This window comes from Tiliqua scincoides, chromosome 1 (assembly GCF_035046505.1).
Source record: "Tiliqua scincoides isolate rTilSci1 chromosome 1, rTilSci1.hap2, whole genome shotgun sequence".
NCBI lineage: Eukaryota > Metazoa > Chordata > Lepidosauria > Squamata > Scincidae > Tiliqua > Tiliqua scincoides.
Window position 1 is genome coordinate 69,811,722 of NC_089821.1, and position 22,304 is coordinate 69,834,025.

The 22,304-nt window shown below is 41.1% G+C and overlaps 1 protein-coding gene across 7 annotated transcripts in view; it reads left to right on the forward strand.

Moving 5' to 3' along the window:
* SPTB (spectrin beta, erythrocytic) overlaps positions 1-22,304 on the forward strand; it is a 139,036-nt gene that overhangs the window by 91,272 nt on the left and 25,460 nt on the right. For all 7 annotated transcript variants that reach the window (XR_010793526.1, XM_066611528.1, XM_066611530.1 and 4 more), the window contains exons 18-30: positions 3,044-3,134; positions 4,234-4,380; positions 5,256-5,519; positions 6,955-7,170; positions 7,442-7,531; positions 8,338-8,622; positions 16,663-16,793; positions 17,019-17,223; positions 18,065-18,439; positions 18,940-19,184; positions 19,511-19,649; positions 20,860-20,944; positions 21,964-22,160. Coding sequence is in view for 6 of the 7 variants with exons in the window: in XM_066611528.1 (XP_066467625.1) it covers positions 3,044-3,134; positions 4,234-4,380; positions 5,256-5,519; positions 6,955-7,170; positions 7,442-7,531; positions 8,338-8,622; positions 16,663-16,793; positions 17,019-17,223; positions 18,065-18,439; positions 18,940-19,184; positions 19,511-19,649; positions 20,860-20,944; positions 21,964-22,160 (2,470 nt within the window). In the remaining variant the exon portion in view is untranslated. The remainder of the gene's footprint in view (positions 1-3,043; positions 3,135-4,233; positions 4,381-5,255; positions 5,520-6,954; positions 7,171-7,441; positions 7,532-8,337; positions 8,623-16,662; positions 16,794-17,018; positions 17,224-18,064; positions 18,440-18,939; positions 19,185-19,510; positions 19,650-20,859; positions 20,945-21,963; positions 22,161-22,304) is intronic.

The following is a 22,304-nucleotide window of genomic DNA, read 5'->3' on the forward strand; positions in this document are numbered from 1 at the left end:
ACCCTGTTGAATCACACTAAGGGGCTCTCTGGTCAGCATCCAGTCATTTCCAGTCTTGGGAAGCTTCAAAACTAGGGTTGAAGGCAGCAGCCCTCTACCACTGTTGCGTCCCTGCAGCTGGAATTCAGAGGTAGTCTGTGTAGCCCCAGAGAGATATTTTTCAGGGCACAATCCTAACCAATATTCCAGCACTGACCTAGCCTCAGTGCAGACCCAAGATAAGATAACAAGCATGGCCTTACCTTGAGGAGACCCCCCTTGACTGCCGCCCACTGCAGGATGCAGTGCACGCCACATTGGCACAGCTATGTCAGTGCTAGAAAGTTGGTTAGGATTGCGCCCACAGCCTCCCCTCCCCTAGCCTGTGTCCTGTTGCAAGAGGCTGGCAATATCTTGAGGTTATTGCAAAATAAAGCACTAGTGTGACATGCAGCTGAATTTCTAGTTCCAAATTGAAAGCTGTAGAGGAGAAACACCATAGGGCAGGTTTGGAGGAGCCCTGTCACCCTAAGTGTTCTGTCTTGTTTACCTGCTATTAAATTATTCTTTACTTGAGAGTTTTCAATGTGTGACCAGTCCTGATTCCTACTGAGATGCAACTCTTCCTGCTTGTCAAGGCAGAAAAATAGTTTGGGAAGGTCCTAGAATGCTTTCTGCATGCAACAGTTTTCACACACATGTATGAACTCAACAGGGCTTTCTGGACTGGGGCCAAGATGTTATGATACAAATTGAACTACAGGAATACCTTGCACTTTTGTCTGGTTAGGGAGCAGAGTACAGATGAGAGCAAAAAAATGTGAGAGCAAATGCATGTGAAAGCATAGGCTTACTTAGCTTGCAAATTTATTTTGGCCGACAAAAGTCATAAATAACTAAGTAACACATCTGAATGTGTACGAAACCTAAATAAGCAGAAATGGAAGAAAAATAAACATAAGAATAAATAAAAGTACCAAATGGGGAAATGGGGGAGGGATTTCTGTATTTGAATATTGGTGATTTAGGGAGAATCTAGAAGCAATCTCTTTCTTTTTCAAGAAGCGGACTTTGATGAAGATGTAACAGGCTGGGACTGATGCTGATGGCTTGGAATCTAATGGATTAGGGGGAGGGATGACAGGCAATGATTGTGAAGGTTCCTTCTAACAAGCTTGGTAGCCACTAGTGTAGCATTTTTAATTTCCTCCAATGCTTTAGCTTTATTCTTAAGAATTGTAGTAACTTTTGTGCCAGGTATGCCTAGCTGGTAGTCTATATCTGCATGGGACATGCTTTGTTCATTAAGTTTGATTAGGTCAAGCTTCTCTGTTGGGGCTATGCGACGTGCAGAGCCCGCAGACAACGTAGTGCAGCGAAATGCTGGCACCCGAAGTGAGCCAGGATAGCAATGAGATGGAATGAAAACACGAGCCAGGCAGATGTCCACCACCAAGCTGTATTTACAAATGATACAAGTAGCCAGTCTCACCAGCAGCGTAACAGCAAGCACAGTTCTCTCGATACTCCAACACAGATTCACGTTCTTCCAAACTCCTTCCAACAAACCACGAGGGCAGGCTCTAGCAGCCTCCCTTTTATACCTCCCCTGACCAATTAGGTAAGGAATGACCTCATCCCCATTACCTCATCTTCTTGTGACTTGGTTACATCATCCTCCCAGGATGCCCCAGCCCCTCTCCCATTGACTTGCATTGGGGCTGCAAAGTCACTGTGATGCAGCATATTTGTACAGTCACCATTGGTCAGTCCAGGGTCACATCATACACTTTCCTTTTGCCTTACTTTAGCCTTGGGCTTACATCTAGATACAGGCCCCAGGCTTTCAGGCCTTGCCATGCTCAGGCAGCAAATTTCTCTTGGTCGTGCCTCAATATTCTGACATTCTCTTTCAAATTGAGAACCTTATGGGTTCTTTTAGCTTTAGTATCACTACACTTAGGAGCCATTATGAAACACAAAAATAAGTACTGGATTTTGCAGTAATCACAAAAATAATAGCAATGCGCTCTTTGGGGGAAGCTGTAATACCTGCAGTGATCAAGGTTTGCAGCGTAGCTGTGTCCTCAAAGCTTTTCCAAGTGATCAGTTTCTTGATCAGTGCACAGTTGTTACTCAAGAGCTGTATAAGATCCATATGTGTTTCCTCAAGAAAGTGATTTAATTGCGAGATTTACCCCCACCACTCAGTATATCCCTGCTGGGAAAGAAGGCAACAGTAGTTGGCAAACCAGAAACATTTGTAATTTGCTAAAAGCAGTCAAAGTGAAGGATAATTAGACAGTTGGGGAGAAAAGTTCGACCTAACCTTCTTTCTGACATGCTCTTCTTTTTGCATCTGCCTGTGCACTTTCTTCTTCACGGGGGTTTTGCATCCCAGAATACTGCCTCACATTGCCTCAGGTCCGCTGCTGCCACCTCTGTGTGGACATGCATGCACTTGCAGTCTGGTGTCCAAAGGCCAAGCCAGAGGGGGAAGGCTTGTCAAAGGGCCTCAGCAGTGCCACCCAGGTTGATGGGTAGGAGGCCTTGGACTTGTTCAGACGGGGGCCAGGAAAGCAGTCCCTTGCCAGCGTCCATCATGGCTGTATAAAGCATGTAATGCCCCAGCATTCCCTCCTTGCTAAGTGAAAGAAGAGAGTGTGTGGCACGTAAAACTCAGACAAAAGAGGAAAACATGTGGACAAAATAAATTGACTACAGTGGGCCCTTGGTATCCATGGGAGATCAGTTCCGGGACACCCCCCCCCCCCAGGTATAGAATTCCATGGATAATCACATCTGCAACTTGAGGACCTAAGAACTTCTGGTCATGTCTGGGAGGTCCTCTGAGGCCCTTCAGCCATGGGCTCATCATCCACAGATACTGAAATCCGCAGATGTTGAGCCTGCAGATTAGAAGGGCCCACTGTAGTTATAAATTGAAAAATGCTGAAAGAGCAAAGCAGTGAAATCCAAGAGAATGAAAGTCAAGCTATTCCTTTACTGGAGCAATAAAAGCAGTAATAACTTTAAGAATTACCTTGTTACCTGTCTTTTCTAGATATAAAACAAATGTCACAAAGTCTCAGGAGGCATTTGTGTTATTGAAGGACAATCATGACCTAAGAAACTTCCTACAGAATTGCCAGGAGGTAAGGATTATGGTCCAACTCTTACTACAAATTTAGAGTGTGTTGTGCGTATCTTTCATTTTCCAGAATGGATAGACTTCTGGATTATACCAGTGGCAAATAGTCTGGTTCTAACTTCAGGTTCACTGCTCAACTACTCATGATCTTCTCTTCTGGAAGCAATAGGTGATCCCACAGTTCTTTACCTGAATGAAAGAAAGAAAGCAGGGCTGGTATGCTCTAGCTCCAGTTCTTTATACAAGCATTGTTTAAGTCAGGATTGTTCAGTTGCCTCTTTCTAGGGCATATCCTCATTGGAGTCACCTGCTTTGGGGCTGCAGAGCACAACCAGAGATATTGAAAGCAACCTAGGATAAGGCAGGAAACTTTTGTTCAGGGTCATCCATGTGATGAGATTGGGAAACTGGGCCATTCAGACCCTATACTGTAAGTTGTTTCTACAGTTGCTCTGTTAGGAGAGTGGACAATTGACCAGAATGGGCTGAAGCCCCTCCTGTAGGGGCTCTTTCATGAGAGAAAGGGAACCAACAGGATGATAGCCCTGAAAAGAGTAGAAGTGGCCTTGGTCACTAAATACAGTCAGCTGTGTGAATCAAGACCATCCTCCATTGCACACTTTTCACTGGTGCAAGGGGCCAAGTGTGACAGTCCCATTCAGGTGAATTAGAGAGGGAGAATCTTAAATTCTCATTTTATAAGTACTCACATGTGTTGTGGTGGAATTTGAGCACTAGTATCATCTTACAGAAAACATTTATCCTGATTTCTTATTTGTTTACTTAAAGTTAAGAAGTTTTTTTTATTTTTACCATAGTGAGGCTACACATACCTGGGAGTAAGCCTCCATTGACTATAATGGGACTTCTGAATAGACATGCATAGTATTGGGCTTTTAGATTAGTTGGATTGATAGATGGAGGGGGGTACTTAATATATGAGTAGTTCTGATTTATAGCAGAGCTTAATAGCCCTTTCCAGCCATATGAGTGGACATTATGTGATTTGTGGTTGACATGGGAGTACCATCAAAATATTATGGGTGCTCTGAAAAATCTGCAAGCTTTATTCATCACTGAGTGTAATTTGGCTTTGTTTGCAGCTTACCCTTTGGATTGATGAAAAGATGCTCACAGCACAAGACATTTCCTATGATGAAGCACGGAATTTGCACAGCAAATGGCTGAAGCACCAGGCTTTTATGGCAGAACTTGCTTCTAATCAAGGGTGGCTAGACAAAATAGATGAGGTAAGTAGCTTCCTGTAACACTGAAGGCAGCTGTAGCCAAATAGATTTATATGTTGAGGTGTCTCCTGACGCATCACACCAGTGTCTGAAGAAATACAGAAATGTATACATAGTGGACTTCAGGATGCATTTCTCCTTCAAGAGAAAACTCATCTATGTGAAGGTTAAGGGCTGTTTTGCATGTTATAGGGTGATAAACCCAGGTTTGCAACTTGATGTACACTTGTGAAGTAGCTGGCCAAACCCAGCTCCCTGACAAGTGTCTGTTGTTTCTATATAAACTTTGCAAGCTTATATTTGTTTCATTCATTTTTATTTGTACATGTAAGACATTTTATGGCTACAGCTTTAAAATGTGGAAAGTAAACAGCCTCTGATACAGTCAGTAAAAACAGATGAGCAAAGTGGCGCATCAACAACATTTTCCTACTCTTACATCTTTGGGCAAAACTAGAAGTTACACTGGAGATTCTGGTGGGTGTCCTGATGGGCTTTTGTTTTGTTTCTAAAGGAAAAGCAGCCATGAGGTTATCACTTAAAGTAGAGGAGCAGCACTGGCACTGGAAAGTTGGATAGAATTGAGCGCTTTGTCTAGCTGAGGGTTGCATTGAAGCTAACTGGGACCAAGAGTGATGAGAACCTTTTGCCCCTTACCCACCATCAGTCAGGATCATTGTGTTGCTTACCCATTCTGAGCACTGCATTGTTGACTGACCAGAAAGCATTGTTCTCCCTCTCTGTCTTGTCTTTATTATCCTAGATTTTCTGTGGGGAAGAGAAATTGTCTTTGTCCTTTAGCCTGTCTCTGGATTTGAAAAGTACTGTACTTCCATATCTCCTCCATCTCCTCTTTTTTGTTTGTTTATGTTTTTCAGGAAGGACAGCAGCTGGCACAGCAGAAACCCAAGTATGAAGATATTGTTTGCCAAAGGCTAGTAGAGCTGCACCAACTTTGGGACCAACTGCAGGCAACTACAGAAGAGAAGGCTCAGCACCTGTTTGATGCCAACCGCTCTGACCTTTATGCACAGAGCTATGCTGACCTTGGTGCATGGATCAGTGAAATGGAGGAGCAGCTGAAATCTGATGTCCAGGGGAAAGATCTCACCAGCGTCAACATCCTGCTGAAGAACCTGAAAGTATGTAGTAATCCTTTTCAACTGTTTTCCCCTTTGCAGGATTCTTTTGAATTCTTTAGAGGCTAAGTATTTTTCCTTGGTACTAATAAATTGCAAAAGCCTTCACATAGTCCACCCTTTCCTCCATTACTGTTGAATGCCAGTAAGGCTGAGAGTCAAACTATGTGTTCACCTAAATGTGTGATTTAACCATGAGGATTTGGGGATTTTTGTAGTAAAAAGGTGTTGGGGGGGATGCAAAATGGGCTAAATCCATGGTAGGAAAGCTTTCCTCTGTGGTTCTGGTCCTGATGTGGTCTGTCCACAGTCATGGATGGCGGGGATGTTTAGGGAAGCTTTTTAAAAAAAATTGAAAATATGACATGGTGGATCCTCAATCAGATCTGAAAATGTGGCAGGGGCAAATTACTAAAGTCCTCCCTTCACCCATCATGGTTTATGACCAGTTTTGTCCCTGCTGCATTATTTACTGTATGCACTCATGTGTATGCAATCTGCCACCGCACATATTTGGCTAAAAAATTACATAGTGTGTAGTGTCCCAGACACTTTCCACAATATAACATTTGATATTCATGATTTATTTTTTAAGTAAACATGGAAATGAGCATAGAATGTCAGAACTCATTCCATAAGTACCAAATAAATACTTCATATGAGTACAATAACACCAAGTTGTTGATGGATCCTTAAAGGGAGACCCCTGTTCCCCTGCAGGGAGTTTAAGTCACCTGGCAAATGAAGAGGTTACATGGACTAGGGGCAAATTGAGCTCATTCTGCATATGACCATCACAGGCTGTTGCTATAGAATAACAGGCTGGAATAGATCCTATTTCTGTAGGCAAAGAGCTATTCATGTGGAGTTCCCATCCCTTGGGAAGAAGGAGGGAGTTCATGTAATCTGTGAACTTCAGTATAAAAGTATATTTGGCAAAGAGAAGTTTAGAAATCTCCAACAAAACTTTGGGGAGTTTTTTTAAAATAGCATGGGAGATGATATTTTGACTCTTGGTTGGTGTTTGCAAGCCCAAAAAGATAATAATTAGTGCTATTGTATCTTAGCTAAAGACTCGCATACAATAGTTTGCAGACTGCCTTCTACCCTTTCTATAGGCATTTGGGGGGCTCCCCAATTTTTCATGAGTTTTAAACCCATCTCCTCCCCTCACCCACTCACACCAGAAGAACCTCCTCAAATATTATCTCGGTTTTATGTTGGAAATGAGCAATGATTGATGGGTGGAACATTCCATCAGGTCTCTTCAGAATGTAGAAAAAGACACTTCACCCCTTCTTTTCAGGGGGGAATAGAATGGGAAAGGAGAGACAGATTGGAAGCCTTGTAAAAATGTGACCAAACTTCCTAACAACAGGACAGCTAAAAGTTTAAATTTATCTGAATGGTGAAGTAAGTAGCAGTTCTCTCTTTTCAGCGACTAGATGAGCAAGTAAGTGTGCGGAAGAGAGAGATGGAAGACTTGCTATCACAGGCCCCTCCAGCAAAAGGAGACATTGATAAAGTAAATGGCAAGCATGAGATCATTGAGAAAAGGTTCCAGGATCTTCTGGAGCCATTGAGTAAAAGGAGAAAACAGCTGGAGACAGCCAAGGCTGGATACCAGTTGGACCGGGATCTGGCAGATGAACTGGTGAGCTACTCAGTTGTCTGTGTGTGCCATTGGCAGTCACTAGAATTCCTTCAAAATTGCAATATTTTACTGATATTATACTTACTATTATACTGATTCAGAAAGTACCACCTTCTGTTCTAGCCGAACTAGTCTTTTAGCTACATAAGGACTTATGCATGAGTAAGGTGTTCTAGCCTATGTTAGATAAACATTTTCCCTTTTCATCCCCTTGCGTCCATACAGCTTGACTGTTACTTACCTGAATATTAGTCATTCTTCTATATTCCAGCTTTGGGTACAAGAACGTCTCCCCCTTGCTCAGTCCACAGACCATGGCATAGACCTCCTGTCAGTTCAGCTGCTTATGAAGAAAAACCAGGTAAGTCTCCCCACCCATCCCAGCATTCTTTTTAACTGAGGACCCAATCCTATCAAACTTTCCAGATAGAAAAACTGATGCAACTGCAATGCAATCCCCAGGTAAGGGAACAAATGTTCCACCACAGAGTGCAGTACATACCGCATTGGCACAGCTGAATCAGTGCTGGAAAGTTGGATAGGACTGGACACTGAATCCCATTTGGAGCATGGGGGGAACTAATTGGGTGACTGAATCTTGGTTTTCCATTACAAATGTGGAAATGCTCAGTGGCACCAGCAGTGTAGTCATTAACAAATGGGGGGAGAAACCTATTCTGTTACCTTTGTAAAATGTTTAGTTTTGTTTGCCTTGATTATAACGAGTGGCCATTGAGGAAGGTAGCTGGGATACCAGATCAAGAGTTTTAAGAGTTGCAAAAACAGAAAAAGTCTATTTTGGCAGAAGTAGGAGTGTGCTGTGTACTCACCTGTTGGGTTACTGTAAGATACAGTACTTCTTAATTGTTTTCACTCTAGTTTTATCCTCAATCAATGTGTTATATACATCTGTAATCCAGAATTTAATGTATTGTTGATCTATTTGTTATCAAGTTGAGACTGTTAAATAGGCCATTCAGAAGACTAGATTTATTTAAATTTCTTGTATGCTGTCTTGGAATCCCCATTGAGGAGGAAAGGCGGGATATGAATATTTTAAAATAAATTAAGTAGTAAACCCCAATCAAAGCAATAGCTCTGTTCAGGGAACAAACATGTACTTGATCTTATCCAGACTCCTTTAAAAGTGCTCTTGTTCCTTGCTAGACACTGCAGAAAGAAATTGCCGGCCATGCACCACGCATTGAGGAGGTCCTTTGCAGAGGGGAGATCATGCTGGCTGGAGCAGATGGTGATGGGGAATTCCGGGATATTGAAGAGCGCCTTACGCAGCTTAGGGACTCCTGGAGCACTTTACAAGATGAAACGTCAAAGAGGCTGCAGCGCCTGACAGAAGCAAGCGAGGCTCAGCGATATTACTTGGATGCTGGGGAAGCAGAGGCCTGGATAAGTGAACAGGAGCTCTACATGGTGACAGATGAGAAACCAAAGGTAAGGGCATCTGGGTTACTGTGGGCAAAAGCAACACATATCATGCCTGACAAAGTGGAGGTATTATTTCAAAGGGGAGACATTTGCCTCTGGAGTAGATACCATTCCACTTCAATGCCTCAATTCCTAGGAACCTAAAGGCCTGGTTAACGCATCTCAGGCAATGCCAGTGTGAGATCCTTTGCTCCAAAGGAAGTTGCAGAAGAGTCAAATTACAGGTGTTACTCCTTTCTACATTTTCCACACCCAAAGACTTGGGGAGAGATGGCTTCATTCTTAACCCTTTTTTTATTCCCACACTTCACTGATGCCAACAGAAGTATGAGTGGAATCCAGTATGACTGTGTTTTTTAAACTGGTGGGTCGCAATCCACCAGTTCGTGTAAAGCTTCCCTGCCCCTTTAAGGGGCAGAGGAAGAGGAGAGGCAGGGAAGCAATCCCAGGATTGTGTCCTGAAAGGGGTTGCTTGCACTTCCATTTGTGTAGTTAGGGCTCCTGGAGGCCACAGGGAGTCCTGTACAGCTCTCCGAGGGCTCCCTGAGGCTTGGAATGTTCAAACGGAGACATTGCAAAGCACTTCCTGGAAACTGCGCAGGGCTCCTTGCCCCTACCACAGCCTCTAGGAGCCCTAACTATGTAAATGGAAGCACCCTTCTTTGCTCTCTTGAGTGATGCGACCCTGGGGATTGCTTCCCTGCTCTTGCCCCTCCCCCGCAAAGACTTGCTGAGGGAATAAAGCTCCCTCAGAGTTTGAGAACCACTGCAGTGTGATATTATGACCCAAATCCTAAACAACTTTCCAGCACTGGCATAGCTGTCCCAGTGGGATGTGTGCTGCATCCTGCAGTTGGGTGGCACTCACAGAAGGCTCCTCAAAATAAGGGAATGTGGGGGGGAGGAGCTACAGCCCAGGCAACAAGACACAGCTTTTAGAGCTCCGTCGGTCCTTCTGATTTGTAAACTCCTCCAAGGATTTGGAGGGGGCTTTTTCTGGCTAGGAGAGGCCAGGAAAGTGCTTGAGACTGGAGGCCAGCTAACTCTTGGGGAAAGCAACCCTAGGAGCGGGGCAAAGCCTGTCTTCATAGCAACAAATCAAAGGAACTCTGTCAGCCATTTCTGGCAGAGGCAGCCTGGTTTCTCCCCTCTTTTTCCCCCTATCGCTGGGACTGCAGCTCCGAAGGAAGAGAAAAAACGTTTGGGGCCGTTTCTCAACTCTTCAGTCAAGGAGTGAGTAATCTCCCAGTTTGATGTCTTTGAAGACTGGGTTATTTAGAAGATACAGTTGCTTAATAGACTGAGGGAATTTGTCCTTGGTGGAGAGAGGAGGAGCTGAAGAGATGGCGTTCCCTCAGAAACCCGCATCAAAGACGCTGTGATTTACAATTTGAAAGACTAAAGATAAGACTAATTAAGGAAACAACAACTTTGGGAAATTCAGAGCGACCTGCTGAGATGGCATTGCTGCCTTTTTAAGCTGCAATCAACAAGTAAGGAAAAATAATCTACAGACTGTAAGGGACATTTCAAACACTGGATAAGGATACCATGAAGCAGAGAGACATCTAGTGGAAAAAAATATAACTGATTTGTGTGTGTATGTGTGTCTCCTTTAAGAAGACTCTGGATGAAGGAATGCTAAAAAGACTGTCTGTGTTGGAGATTAATGAGTGTTAATGCTGAGAAATCAATATTGTAAGCTTTAATGAGATTTTGATTTATGGAATTGACATGGTAGTTATTGGTATAAGAGCAATTGAAATTATTTTGTAGGGATATATTATTTTGGATGCCCTGTCTATTTTTTATTTATCTCAATGTACAATGGAATATTCTAGGAAACAGTCTTTAAAAGCTCAGAAAGCCTCACCAAATACCAGTACTTCCATTCAGACAATGTTAACCCTTGAGAAGAGTACAGAAAGAAAGAAAGAGGACCAAGCAGGAATTATGGATGTTCTCAGAGAGATCCGCGAAGAGTCCAGACAGATGAAAACACAGATCTCTAATCTAGATAAAAATTTGACTGAGAAACTAGACCAGTTATCATTTAAACTGAAGGAGATGGATGAGATGGCGAAGGAAACACGTAAAAAGGTCAATAGAAACCAGATAGAGATCAATAAGATGAAAGAACAAGCAAAAAAAGACCAGGTAAAGATTGAACAGCTCACTCAATGCGTGGAGGTTGCTGATCAGCGCAATTTAGTCCTGGAAAGAAGCATTATGTTACTGGAGCTTCAACAGGCAGGCTACATGCTCCACGTTCAGAATTATCCAGAAGAAAAACAAGAAGATATTAGAGCAACAATGATTCATTGGTTGGGAGAACAAACAGAGTTTGAAACAGAACTTTTAGAAGGTGGATTACATGCAGTGTATAGACTTAGATCTGTATATGCAAAAGCTCACAATCTACCAAGAGAAATAATGTTGAAGTTTACACAGAAAAGGGTGAGAGATATGGTTCAACAAGCACTGATGGAGAAAACATTAATGGTTGGAGGAAATCCTGTGAGAATTTTAAGGGAAATACCATGGAGCATAAGACAAAAGAGATTACAATATAGGACTCTTACATCATTTTTGAGAAGAGAGAATGTTAGATATAGATGGTTACTCCCAGAAGGATTAGTCTTTACATATCAACTGAAAAGATATAGTATAACATCAAGAATGAAAATGAGAAACTTCTTGGAGACGGTGCAAAGAGATCAAGAGGAACAAGAACTACCAAAAGATGCAAGAAAGGATAACTATGATCGAGGAAAAATTAAAGCGTCTCTAGAGAATACAACATCCTTAGAGAAAGAATCAGAAGTAGGATTGGACCACAGCATAGAAGACGAAGAAGCAGAAGGGGAAGAAGAAGATGAAGAGGAAGAGGAGCAGGATGATGAATCTGAAAAGAAAGAAACCATTAAAATTAAACAACAAAGATGTCAACCAAGAAGAGAAGTGAAAATAAAAAGGAAAAATATAGAATGATAGCTGCAGATACCCGACTTGAGATTTTATCCATAAATATTAATGGATTAAACGCACCACGAAAGAGAAAAAGGATTTTTCATCAGTTAGAAAAAGAGCATAAAGATCTAATAGCAATTCAAGAAACACATATATTGAAAAAAGATTGGAAATTTTTACAAAATAAGAAGTTAGGTGAACTATTTTATACAGCAGAAACAAAAAGGAAGAAAAAAGGCTTAGCCTTATATGTTAAACCTTGGTTGAGTCCAAAATTGATTTATGCAGATGAAGATGCCAGAATATTGATAGTAGAAATCACATATGCTGAAAAGAAATTATTGGTGGTAAATATATATGCTCCTAATGACTCTCGTGAAAAATTTTTTGAAAAATTACATAGAAAATTGGCTACTCTAAATGAATTTGACTTGATCTTGTTAGGTGATTTTAACTCAACGTTTGACATAAACCTAGACAGATCAGTTAAAAGGAAAAAAAAAGGAGGTAATCTACCCAAATCTTTCTTACAAATGGCAGAAGAATTTAATTTGATTGATGCATGGAGAGTCCAAAATCCAGAGAAAAGGCAATATACTTATTTTTCGACACGACATAAAGTATGGTCAAGAATAGATATGTGTTGGATTACAGCAACAACAGAAGCATTTGAAGCAGAAATATTACCAAATACCTTCGCGGATCATAATCCAATTAGTTTAAAATTTAATAGATCTCGGAGGAAAGGGCTCTGGAGATTGAATGTTATTGATATGAAAGATAAAGATTTTGTGAACTTAGCTAAAGAAGAAATGAGCTGGTTCTTTAAAATAAATAATCATCCAGAAATGAAATCACAAATTATTTGGGATACAAGTAAAGCGTACTTTAGAGGAATTATGATGAAATTTTCAGTAAGGAAAAAAAGGAAGGAAATCCAACTTATCAAAGAACTAACCTTAAAATTAAAGAAGAAAGAGCGGGAGTTCCAAGAAAATCCATCTAGAGAGGAATTAGTTGCGAATATACAGAAACTTCAACATGAGATCAGAATCATACAAACGGAAGAAATGGAGAGAAAATTAAGATTAATTAAACAGAATTATTTTGAAAACGCTAATAAACCTGGAAGATGGCTGGCACACAGTCTGAAAAAAGAACGACAGAGGAACTTTATAAATAGTTTGATAGATGAAAATGGAATTGAGAAATACAAATCCTCAGAAGTTAAACTTATTATTGAAAATTTTTTTCAACAATTATACAAGAAATATAATGTAGATCCGGACCTGCAAATGGATTATTTATTAAAAAACAATATGCTAAAATTGACATCAGAACAGAAACTAATTTTAGATCAAAAAATTTCCATGCAAGAACTATCAGAAGCAATCAAAAGACAGAAAAATCAGAAAGCTCCCGGACCAGATGCCATTCCAGCAGAATATTATAAATTATTTGAAGAGACGATACAATTACCATTTAAGAATCTGGTTAATGATATATGGGAAACAGGAAATATTCCAGATTCATGGACAGAAGCTTTAATTACGTTAATACATAAACAAGGAACAGAAAAGAAAGAAATTAGAAATTATAGGCCAATTTCTCTTTTGAATACAGACTACAAGGTTTTTGCATCAATATTGGCTGGAAGATTAAAGAGAGTTCTGCTGCAAATAATACACCAAGATCAAACGGGCTTCTTGCCAAAACGACACTTAAAAGATAATGTGAGAGTTATTATTAATATAATAGAATATTTTGAGGCACACTCAGAGAAAAAATTAGGATTAATTTTCGTAGATGCGCATAAAGCATTTGATAGAGTAAATTGGAACTTTATGATTCAACAAATGTACCAGATGAACTTTGGGCCAAAGTTTATAAGGGTTATAGAGAAGATATATACCAAACAAACGGCAAGAATAAAGATAAATGGTGACATAACAAGAATGATAGAAATCCAGCAGGGAACAAGACAAGGATGCCCTCTATCTCCATTACTGTTTATTATAACTCTGGAAATATTAAATAATATAGTAAGAAGAGATGAAAGAATTGTGGGAGTGAAGGTCCAAAATGAAGAATTTAAAATTCAAGCTTATGCAGACGATCTCACTTTTATCTTGGAGAATCCAACCCAGTCTTTAAAATATTTGATAGAGAATCTGACAGAATACGGTAAAATGGCAGGATTGAGGATAAATTATGATAAAACGAAAATATTAGTGAAAAATATGAGAAAACAAGAGAAACAGCAACTACAGGAATTTGGTATTAATATCACAAAGAAAGTTAAATATTTGGGAATTACTGTATCAGATAAATGTAGTGAGTTGATGGAAAATAATTATCTAAAGTTAATGATGGAGATTAAGAAAGACATAAAAAGATGGAATGGATTAAATTTATCATTGTTGGGTAGAATAGCAACAGTTAAGTCAAATGTGCTGCCAAGAATATTATTCTTATTTCAGACAATCCCAATTTTATTAAAAAAGGTGTTCTTTCAAGATTTGAATAAAATGATGGCTAATTTCATTTGGCAAGGGAAAAAAGCTAGAATAAAGATGAAATTATTACAAGATGTGAAAGAACGAGCTGGTTTCGGAATGCCAAATTGGGAAATTTATTACTATGCAGCGGCATTAAATTGGATAAAGGATTGGGCAGAAGCCGAAAAATCTAGAGAGTTAAAATTAGAACTACACGATTTGCAGGTTGGTCCACATGCCTTTTTGATTTATGATAAAGCCAAATATCATAGTTACTTTAAACAACATCTGATAAGAAGAGCATTGTTGTTTGTCTGGGAACAAATCAGATATAAAGTTTACGAGAAGATTCCAAGATGGGTGAAACCGTTAGAAATTGATACTAGGCCAATGTGGTTGCGAGGTTCACAGAATAGGAGATATGATGAATTATTAGATGAGAAAGCAGTTATGTACTCAAAAGAGGTATTGTGGGAGAAAGGGATTGAACTGGATTGGTTGACGGAGTTACAGATTAAAACAAGATGGTTGAAAGATAAAAAAGAAGGAATCTACCCAGAGGAGACGGAATTTGATAAAATATTTTTATCAAATGAGCAAAATTATATCAGAAGGATGTATCAATATTTGTTGAGTATGGAAATGGTAGACGAATCGGTAAAAGAGGTAATGATTATATGGGCAAAAAATATTGGACATAATATAACAATGAATAATTGGGACCAGCTTTGGAAGAGAAATATGAAGATAATTAAGGCAGTAACAATGAAAGAAAACATATACAAAATGTTTTATAGATGGTACCTGTCTCCAGATAGATTAGCAAAAATGTATCCCGGCACATGTGATAAGTGTTGGAAATGCAAAGAGGTGAAAGGTTTTTTTTATCATATGTGGTGGCTTTGCCCTAAGGCCAAAAATTTTTGGCAAAAAATATATAGAACTATTCAAATTATTTTTAATTGTGAAATACATTTCCAACCAGAACTGTTTCTCTTGAGTATTTTTCCTGAAAGTTATAACAATGATCTTAAACATATTTTGTTGTATGCAATTACTGCAGCGAGATTGGTGTATGGTAGATTGTGGAAGAACCCTGATACTCCCACTGTAGAGATGTGGATTGAGAAATTATATGAGATGGTTGAAATAGATATATTGACGGAAAGATTGGGAGATGGCGAAATAGAGAGAATACAGAAATTGTGGAAACCATTGTATGAGTGGTTAGATAAACAATAAGTTATTCAAGGATGATAGGTAGGGAAACATAAGAGTAACGGCTGCAGTTCTGCGATTTCCTGGTGTTTTTTCCCTTGTGTATTACCCTGTACATATATGTTTGTGATTTTTCCTGTACCCATGTCTTAAAGTAAGTAAATAAAAAAAAAAAAAAAATAAGGGAATGTTTGTTCCCTTACCTTGGAGCTGCGTTGCCCTTATGTCGGTCCTGGAAAGTGGGTTAGGATTGTGTCCTATGTGTGTTTATGTGTGCACATACATGTAGAATATATTTGTTTAAGAGGAGTTGCTTTTGGCCATAGGAGCATTGAGAAATGTTGAGACTGGGGAAAGTATGTATGTGTTTCTTCCATACACTTGGTAGCAGCATTTGAAAAATATTCTAAATTCCCCTGAGCCCAGATCAGATGTTTATGTGTCTGGTATTTTTGCAGCCCTGTTCAGGAATGTCTCTGTTCCAAAAAATGCACCTTTTCTTCTTAGACTCTTTTTGGGGGCTCAAAAATGGGGAGATGAAATTATTATGGCAATAGTAGTAGTATATTGCAGCATAATAAGTAAACACAGCTCCTCACTCATAGGGCACAAAGGGTGAGAAATGCCCTCTTAAAATAACATTTTCCTCTCGATACAGAAGAGTCCAGATCTGTCCAGTAGGTTCAATTGCATGTCATAATCCCATCTGTTTTCAGCTTCATGTAACATGGGAATTAATACATTGTTCTTAAGTCATCCGGGCTTTGGTGAAGTACCACTTACAGTGGGTCACTATCTGAAATGGACTATAGCAGAGTCAAACTTGACATGAACCAAGAGGGGAGCAGGGACAACCCATGCAGCAACAGAAAACCAAAGAGGAAGTAACACTGAGAAATACAATTGACAAGAACAGTCCCTTCTTCTTTGGCAATGACAGTGGTTGATTGCTGTTAGTAATGCTGTCTCCACTTTACTCTGAGGCTCTCTTCTGTTTCTGCTCTATAGCCTATTACCTGACAATGAGAGAGGCTGAAGATACAGTCACTATAGCAGCATGGAAAGTGGCATATTGAGACCACCACACCTTGCCCACCCCACTATAGCTGGGAAGAAAGGTGGAATTTTTTAGTAAATGTTGTTAGAAGCACAGTCCTATGCATAATCTGTTTGTTCAGAAGCAAGTTCCATTGAATTCAAGGGGCTTCATCCCAGGCATATGTTCATTGGGTCACAGGCTTAGTAGTCTCCCTTATTTCATGGAGTAGGCCCTGGGCAAACAGACCTCCATATTGTCTCTGTTCTGGGGTTGGAGCAAGACAGGACTGGATCAATGACCAAAGGGATTTTGTGGTTCCAGGATGAAGAGAGTGGCATTGTGATGCTGAAAAGACACCTTCGCCAGCAGCGATCCATAGAAGACTATGGCAAAAACATCAAGCAACTGGCTGGCCGAGCTCAGAAGCTACTTTCTGCTGGCCATCCAGAAGGGTGTGTATGTATGATCAGAGTAGCTTTGGGAGTTACAGAAGGTAATAGCCAGAAGATTTTAAAAAGTTCTACAGAGCATGTGCATAACTGATCCAGTGTCATTTGGCCAACTCCTCTAGAATCTCAGGCTAGTGTTGGGATTCTAATACATTGGATTGTATTATTTCTCTTTTTCCTTGGCAAGTAATTTTTTTGTCTCAAAATTTCTCTTTGTGATTTTTGCAGGGAGCAGATTATTCGGTTGCAGGGGCAAGTAGACAAGCAGTATGCAGGCTTGAAGGACCTAGCTGAAGAGCGCAAACGTAAGCTGGAGCACATGTATAATCTCTTCCAGCTGAAGCGAGAAGTTGATGATCTGGAGCAGTGGATTGCAGAGAGGGATGTAGTGGCATCGTCCCCGGAGATGGGCCAAGACCTCGACCATGTCACTGTGAGCAAGCAAGCTCTGTGAGAGTGTGTATTAGCCAGTCCTTCATGGCCATGTTTCTTAGTCTACATCTAATTTGAGGTGCAGTTCAAGTTTACGGGGCATAGTACCATGTGAATGATGGCCATATAAGTTGTGTGAGCAGTACTGGGGGGGGGGCAGGCTGCAATAAAATGCAGCTTGGTATGGGAAACTTCTGTGTTGCTATTGACAAGCGTGGCTTGTTATAAGCTGGAGTGCCTTCTATAAATGCAGAATGCAAGATTGCATGAAATTTGTATTCCATAGCACTGATTTTAAGCTGATGAGTTGGGACTCACAAGCAGGTCACATCCCAACCTAAAGTGGATTGCACTAGTTGCAACACTGCAGTTTTCTTTTGTTTGTCTTGCTTTTTGAAAAGGAAGGGAAGAGAAAAAGGTGAACTAAGAAATACAAAGTTCCTTTACCTTTAACATTTGCATAGAAGGTTTTGGTAGGTACAGCTTTTTTGCCTCTGTGTGACAAGCTGCATCTGCAAAAGTTCCCTCTTCTGTACAGGTGTTAAAGATACAGGAACCCTGCAACTCTTTGGATCTGCTCTCCCCATAGAGAGATGGAAAAATAACATAAATTATAAAAATAATTGAAGTGGGATCCATGTTGCAGTTTGGGATTGAAGGTGGTTTCTAGATATAAAAAAACTGAAGACCATGCTGTGTAAAGACCACACAGACATGTGTTCTGTGTAGAGCGCCTGGGATATGAATGGCAACCTGGTGTTGTTTGTTTGGAGTGTAGAAGATGCATCCACTGTAGAATGGGATTTGAATTCTTAATGTGCTCTGGTTTGTTTCTTGGCTAGCTGCTGCGGGAAAAGTTCCGTGACTTCGCCCGGGAGACAGGAAGCATCGGGCAGGAGCGGGTGGACAATGTCAATCTCATAATTGAGCGGCTGATTGATGCTGGCCACCCGGAGGCTGCCACGATTGCAGAATGGAAGGACAGTCTGAACGAGAGCTGGGCTGACCTCTTAGAGTTGATTGACACCAGGATGCAGCTGCTGGCTGCCTCCTATGACCTGCACAAGTTCTTCTATGATGGTGGTGAGATCCTGGCTTTCATCGAGGAGAAGCACAATGAACTGCCTGAGGAGTTGGGACGGGATGTCAATACTGCAGAATCTTTCCACAGAATGCACACAGCTTTTGAGCGGGATATCGACTTGCTGAGAGTGCAGGTAACCCCTTGATGACTGGAAGACATGGGGAAGCTCTTATGACAGAGGAAGGTTATGTCTGTCCCTGATGTAGACAATAAGACGTATGCATGTCTGAGTGCTTCAGGGGCACTCAGCCACTAAGCTTTCATGTTTTTCTGCCTGAATTACTTAGTGGCTAGGTGGAGTCTCAGCTGAGCAGAAGAGTGTTTCTGTGGCATTCATCAGAGCACAGGTGGGCTTTCCTTGAAAGGCTCTGTGCAGGTGAAGTGAGATTCTGCTCAATTCTTCTGAGATGAAGCCAGAAGAAACTATTCTTCTTTATTGGCCTACCTAATTGTTGTACAGAGGCCAACCCAAAGATTCTCAACTCTCTGTTTTTTTTGCTTTTACAAAGCTTCTGTGAAGTTCCTGCTTGAAAATTACCAACTCCGTCTTGGCCTAGTAGCTAAGTAGAGGATTCACACCCTGGTTTCCAGGCCTCAGTACAGAGTTCTCTTTCCTCTGGATTTCTATGGCAGGTTCAGCATTTCCAGGAGGTGGCAGCACGTCTTCAGGCAGCCTATGCCGGGGAAGAGGCAACCAGAATTCAGATGCAAGAGCAGGAGGTGGTGAAGGCTTGGAAGGCTCTGCTTGCAGCTTGCGAGGGGCGACGGGCTCAGCTGGTTGATACTGCAGAGAAGTTCCGTTTCTTCAGCATGGTTCGGGACCTCATTTCATGGATAGAGAGCGTGATTCGGCAGATTGATACACAGGAGAAGCCCAGGTAACAAGATGGACTGGAACAGAACTGACCTAGCTTTTTCCTTTTTCCCCTCAGATGCTGAACAAAACTCTCTGCAGGCCCTGGTGTACTTGTGGAACCCCTGAGAACTGATCCCTGTGAGCTACAACATTCTGAAAAGCAGTCTAGATGGAAGCCAGTTATATATAGTGCTTATTATATGCAAGCTCTTTGCATGCCTTTTGAGAATGATTTTCAAGAGTTATTCTGTGTCATAAGAACATAACATGAGCAGCATTCCATTTTGCCTTGTTGTGAACTTCTTGAAACTTCCAGCTTATTTCTCAAATATCTTCTTTGTTTTCAAGGGATGTTTCATCTGTGGAACTTCTGATGAAATACCACCAGGGCATAAAGTCTGAGATAGACACCAGGGACAAAAACTTCACCACCTGTATTGATCTTGGGAAAACACTGCTACAGCGCAGGCACCATGCTGCAGCCGAGGCAAGTTTTTTCCCCCCACACTAGCTTTGTGGCATACTAAGGAATAGAGGGACTGCACTGTACTAATACACTGTCCCCTTTGTATATTCACAGAAATGGAAACAAACAATAGCTTACTGTAACTGAGCTGCTTCCTCCTTTGGCCCTGAATCTGTCTGGAGGTTTATGATAGTGCAGCTCCTCCCCTGTTATCACATTTGTGGCAATCTCTTAAAGTTCCAAATTCTCTTCATGAAGATGTGGGATCCATTGGTCTATAGTGTGGTTGTCCACATGGAGAATATAAAAATGCTGAATTTGAAAGGAATAATGGATTAAAAAGAGAAGCAATTGGGCAGGAACTGAATGGGATTCAAGACAAGATGATTATGTCCTGAACTCCATTCTGTGACATGTTTAGGGAAAATGCCTAAAGCTCCCTGAATTCTGGGCCCTATTCACAGTTCTGTACATGGGGAGAATCCATTCTGTCCTGAACCCCATTCAGTTCCTGTCCCTCTGAATTTTGTGCCCTGTTCACAAGTTGTGGGCAATCCAGCACCCCTCACCTACACTCCCCTTAGTTCTTTAAATTGTGCTTCCCACTTTATATGTGATTGGAGGAGACCTTCATTTAAAACAAATGTCTTTTGAGCTCAGTTGCTCACTATGTTTTGCTCATGCATTAGAGCAGCAATTTTCAACCTTTTTCATCTCACAGTACACTGACAAGGAACTAAAATAGTCAAGGCACACCATTGGATTTTTGACAGTCAGCAAGGCACACCATGCTGCCAATGGGGGGGCTCTCATCCCCCATTTGCCCTACTAATAGATGACCTTCCCTCAAATTCCTTGGGCACACCTGTGAACCTCTCGCCACACAGCACAGTGGTTGAAAATGGCTGCATTGCATTTAATTGGCAAGAGAACATGGTGGGAGGAGAATTCCATCACATCCTATGTGCAGTGTGAGGAATTAATGGGCATTTGTAATTATTGCATCTCATAATAGACCACAATCCAACAAGAAGTGGAAGCGTTGAACTTAAGTGTGCTGACATCTGTGTTGGTTTATGGCCATAGTGGTGCTACCTTGCTAAGTTTTCCTTTTTGAGATTCATATAAGTACTATAAATAACTAGGGCAAACTGTTGAAAAGTTAAAGTGCTAACTAAATTGGCACAAAGCTTTTGGTAGAAAAGCACTCCTTTCCTCCCCTTATTTTCAGGTAAAAGAAAAGCTAGTGCAGCTGACAGACAAAAGGAAGGAGATGATGGAGAAGTGGGACAGGCGGTGGGACTGGCTTCGTTTGTGTGAGTATTATACAACGTGTTAAACGCCAGAAGAGAGACCCATGGGGATTTTTAGTGTAGAGCTGGAGATCCATGAACTCAGTGGTTCAGGGCAAAGTTAATTTTCTGTGCATGAGGGACCCTGTTCCTGTTGAAGGACTTTTTTTTTTCTTTTAAAAATAGGTTGTGGGGAGTACAATTGGGAGCAAAACAGCAGGGTGAACTCCTTAAGCCCCCAACACCCTGCAACATTTCCACTCTGTTTCCCAGCCCCCCATACTGCTCATTGGATCCCTTAGGAGGAAACGGGGAGGATAGAAATACAGTAAGTATTTAAAAAATAAAAAATCCACCCACCAGGCCACATTGGGTGCTTAAAGAAAGGCATTTAACTAAACTCAATCTAATTGCCTAATTAGACTGTGTCCAAATCTGTCTTTTCAAAGAGTAGTGATCTACTTCTGTGTTAGCTTCAGCAATAAATATTTCCACTGAGGCATTGTTTGCATAGAAATGTCAGTTGGGCTGTTCACATGTTAAACTATTTTCATATCACAGCCATTATTTAATTGTTAGTCTGTACTTGGATACAGTGAGGGCTCTTTCCGATATGGTGTCTCTCAGTAATTGCCCCTGTGGAAAAGTCTCAAATGGAATTGCATTGCTGCTTCTACATTCTGCACTTGCTTGCACACTTCCTTAGTCCACATTAGTTGATGTTCCTTAGTGCCCAACAGCTTAGCCACCCCATCCCAACCCTTCACAGACCTTCCTCCTTTGACCTTCTTTTACTGTTAGATTTGGAATGGCAAAGGAGAATACTGTACAATCATGTTTGGATTGAGTATTAACAGAAGTGACTGCAAGATTTTGTGCTATTTAAATTTGTGCACTTGCACATTTGAACTATGGCTCATGACTTTCGGACCACAATGTGTGAAAGGGACTGTAGAGACTATAAGAACCATTCATTCTCTTATTCTGCAGCCACAGAGGCTGAGTTCATGTAATGCTCCCCTCTGTGTGTTTGTTCTTCACAGTGCTAGAGGTATGTCAGTTTTCCAGGGATGCCTCAGTGGCTGAAGCATGGCTCATTGCCCAGGAGCCTTACCTCTCCAGTGGAGATTATGGACAGACTGTAGATGGTGTAGAGAAACTACTGAAAAGGCATGAAGCATTTGAGAAATCTACAGCCACCTGGGAAGAGCGCTTTGCTGCATTGGAACGGCTGACCACAGTAAGTAACCTGTGGTAAGAAGTATTTCAACACTTCACAAATGGCATATTCTAACAACCATGGAAACAGTTGACAGAGCTGGTTGGAACTGGGGGGGGGGGGATAAGAATAACAATCTTTCATTTAATTCTCCTTTGAAGTTTT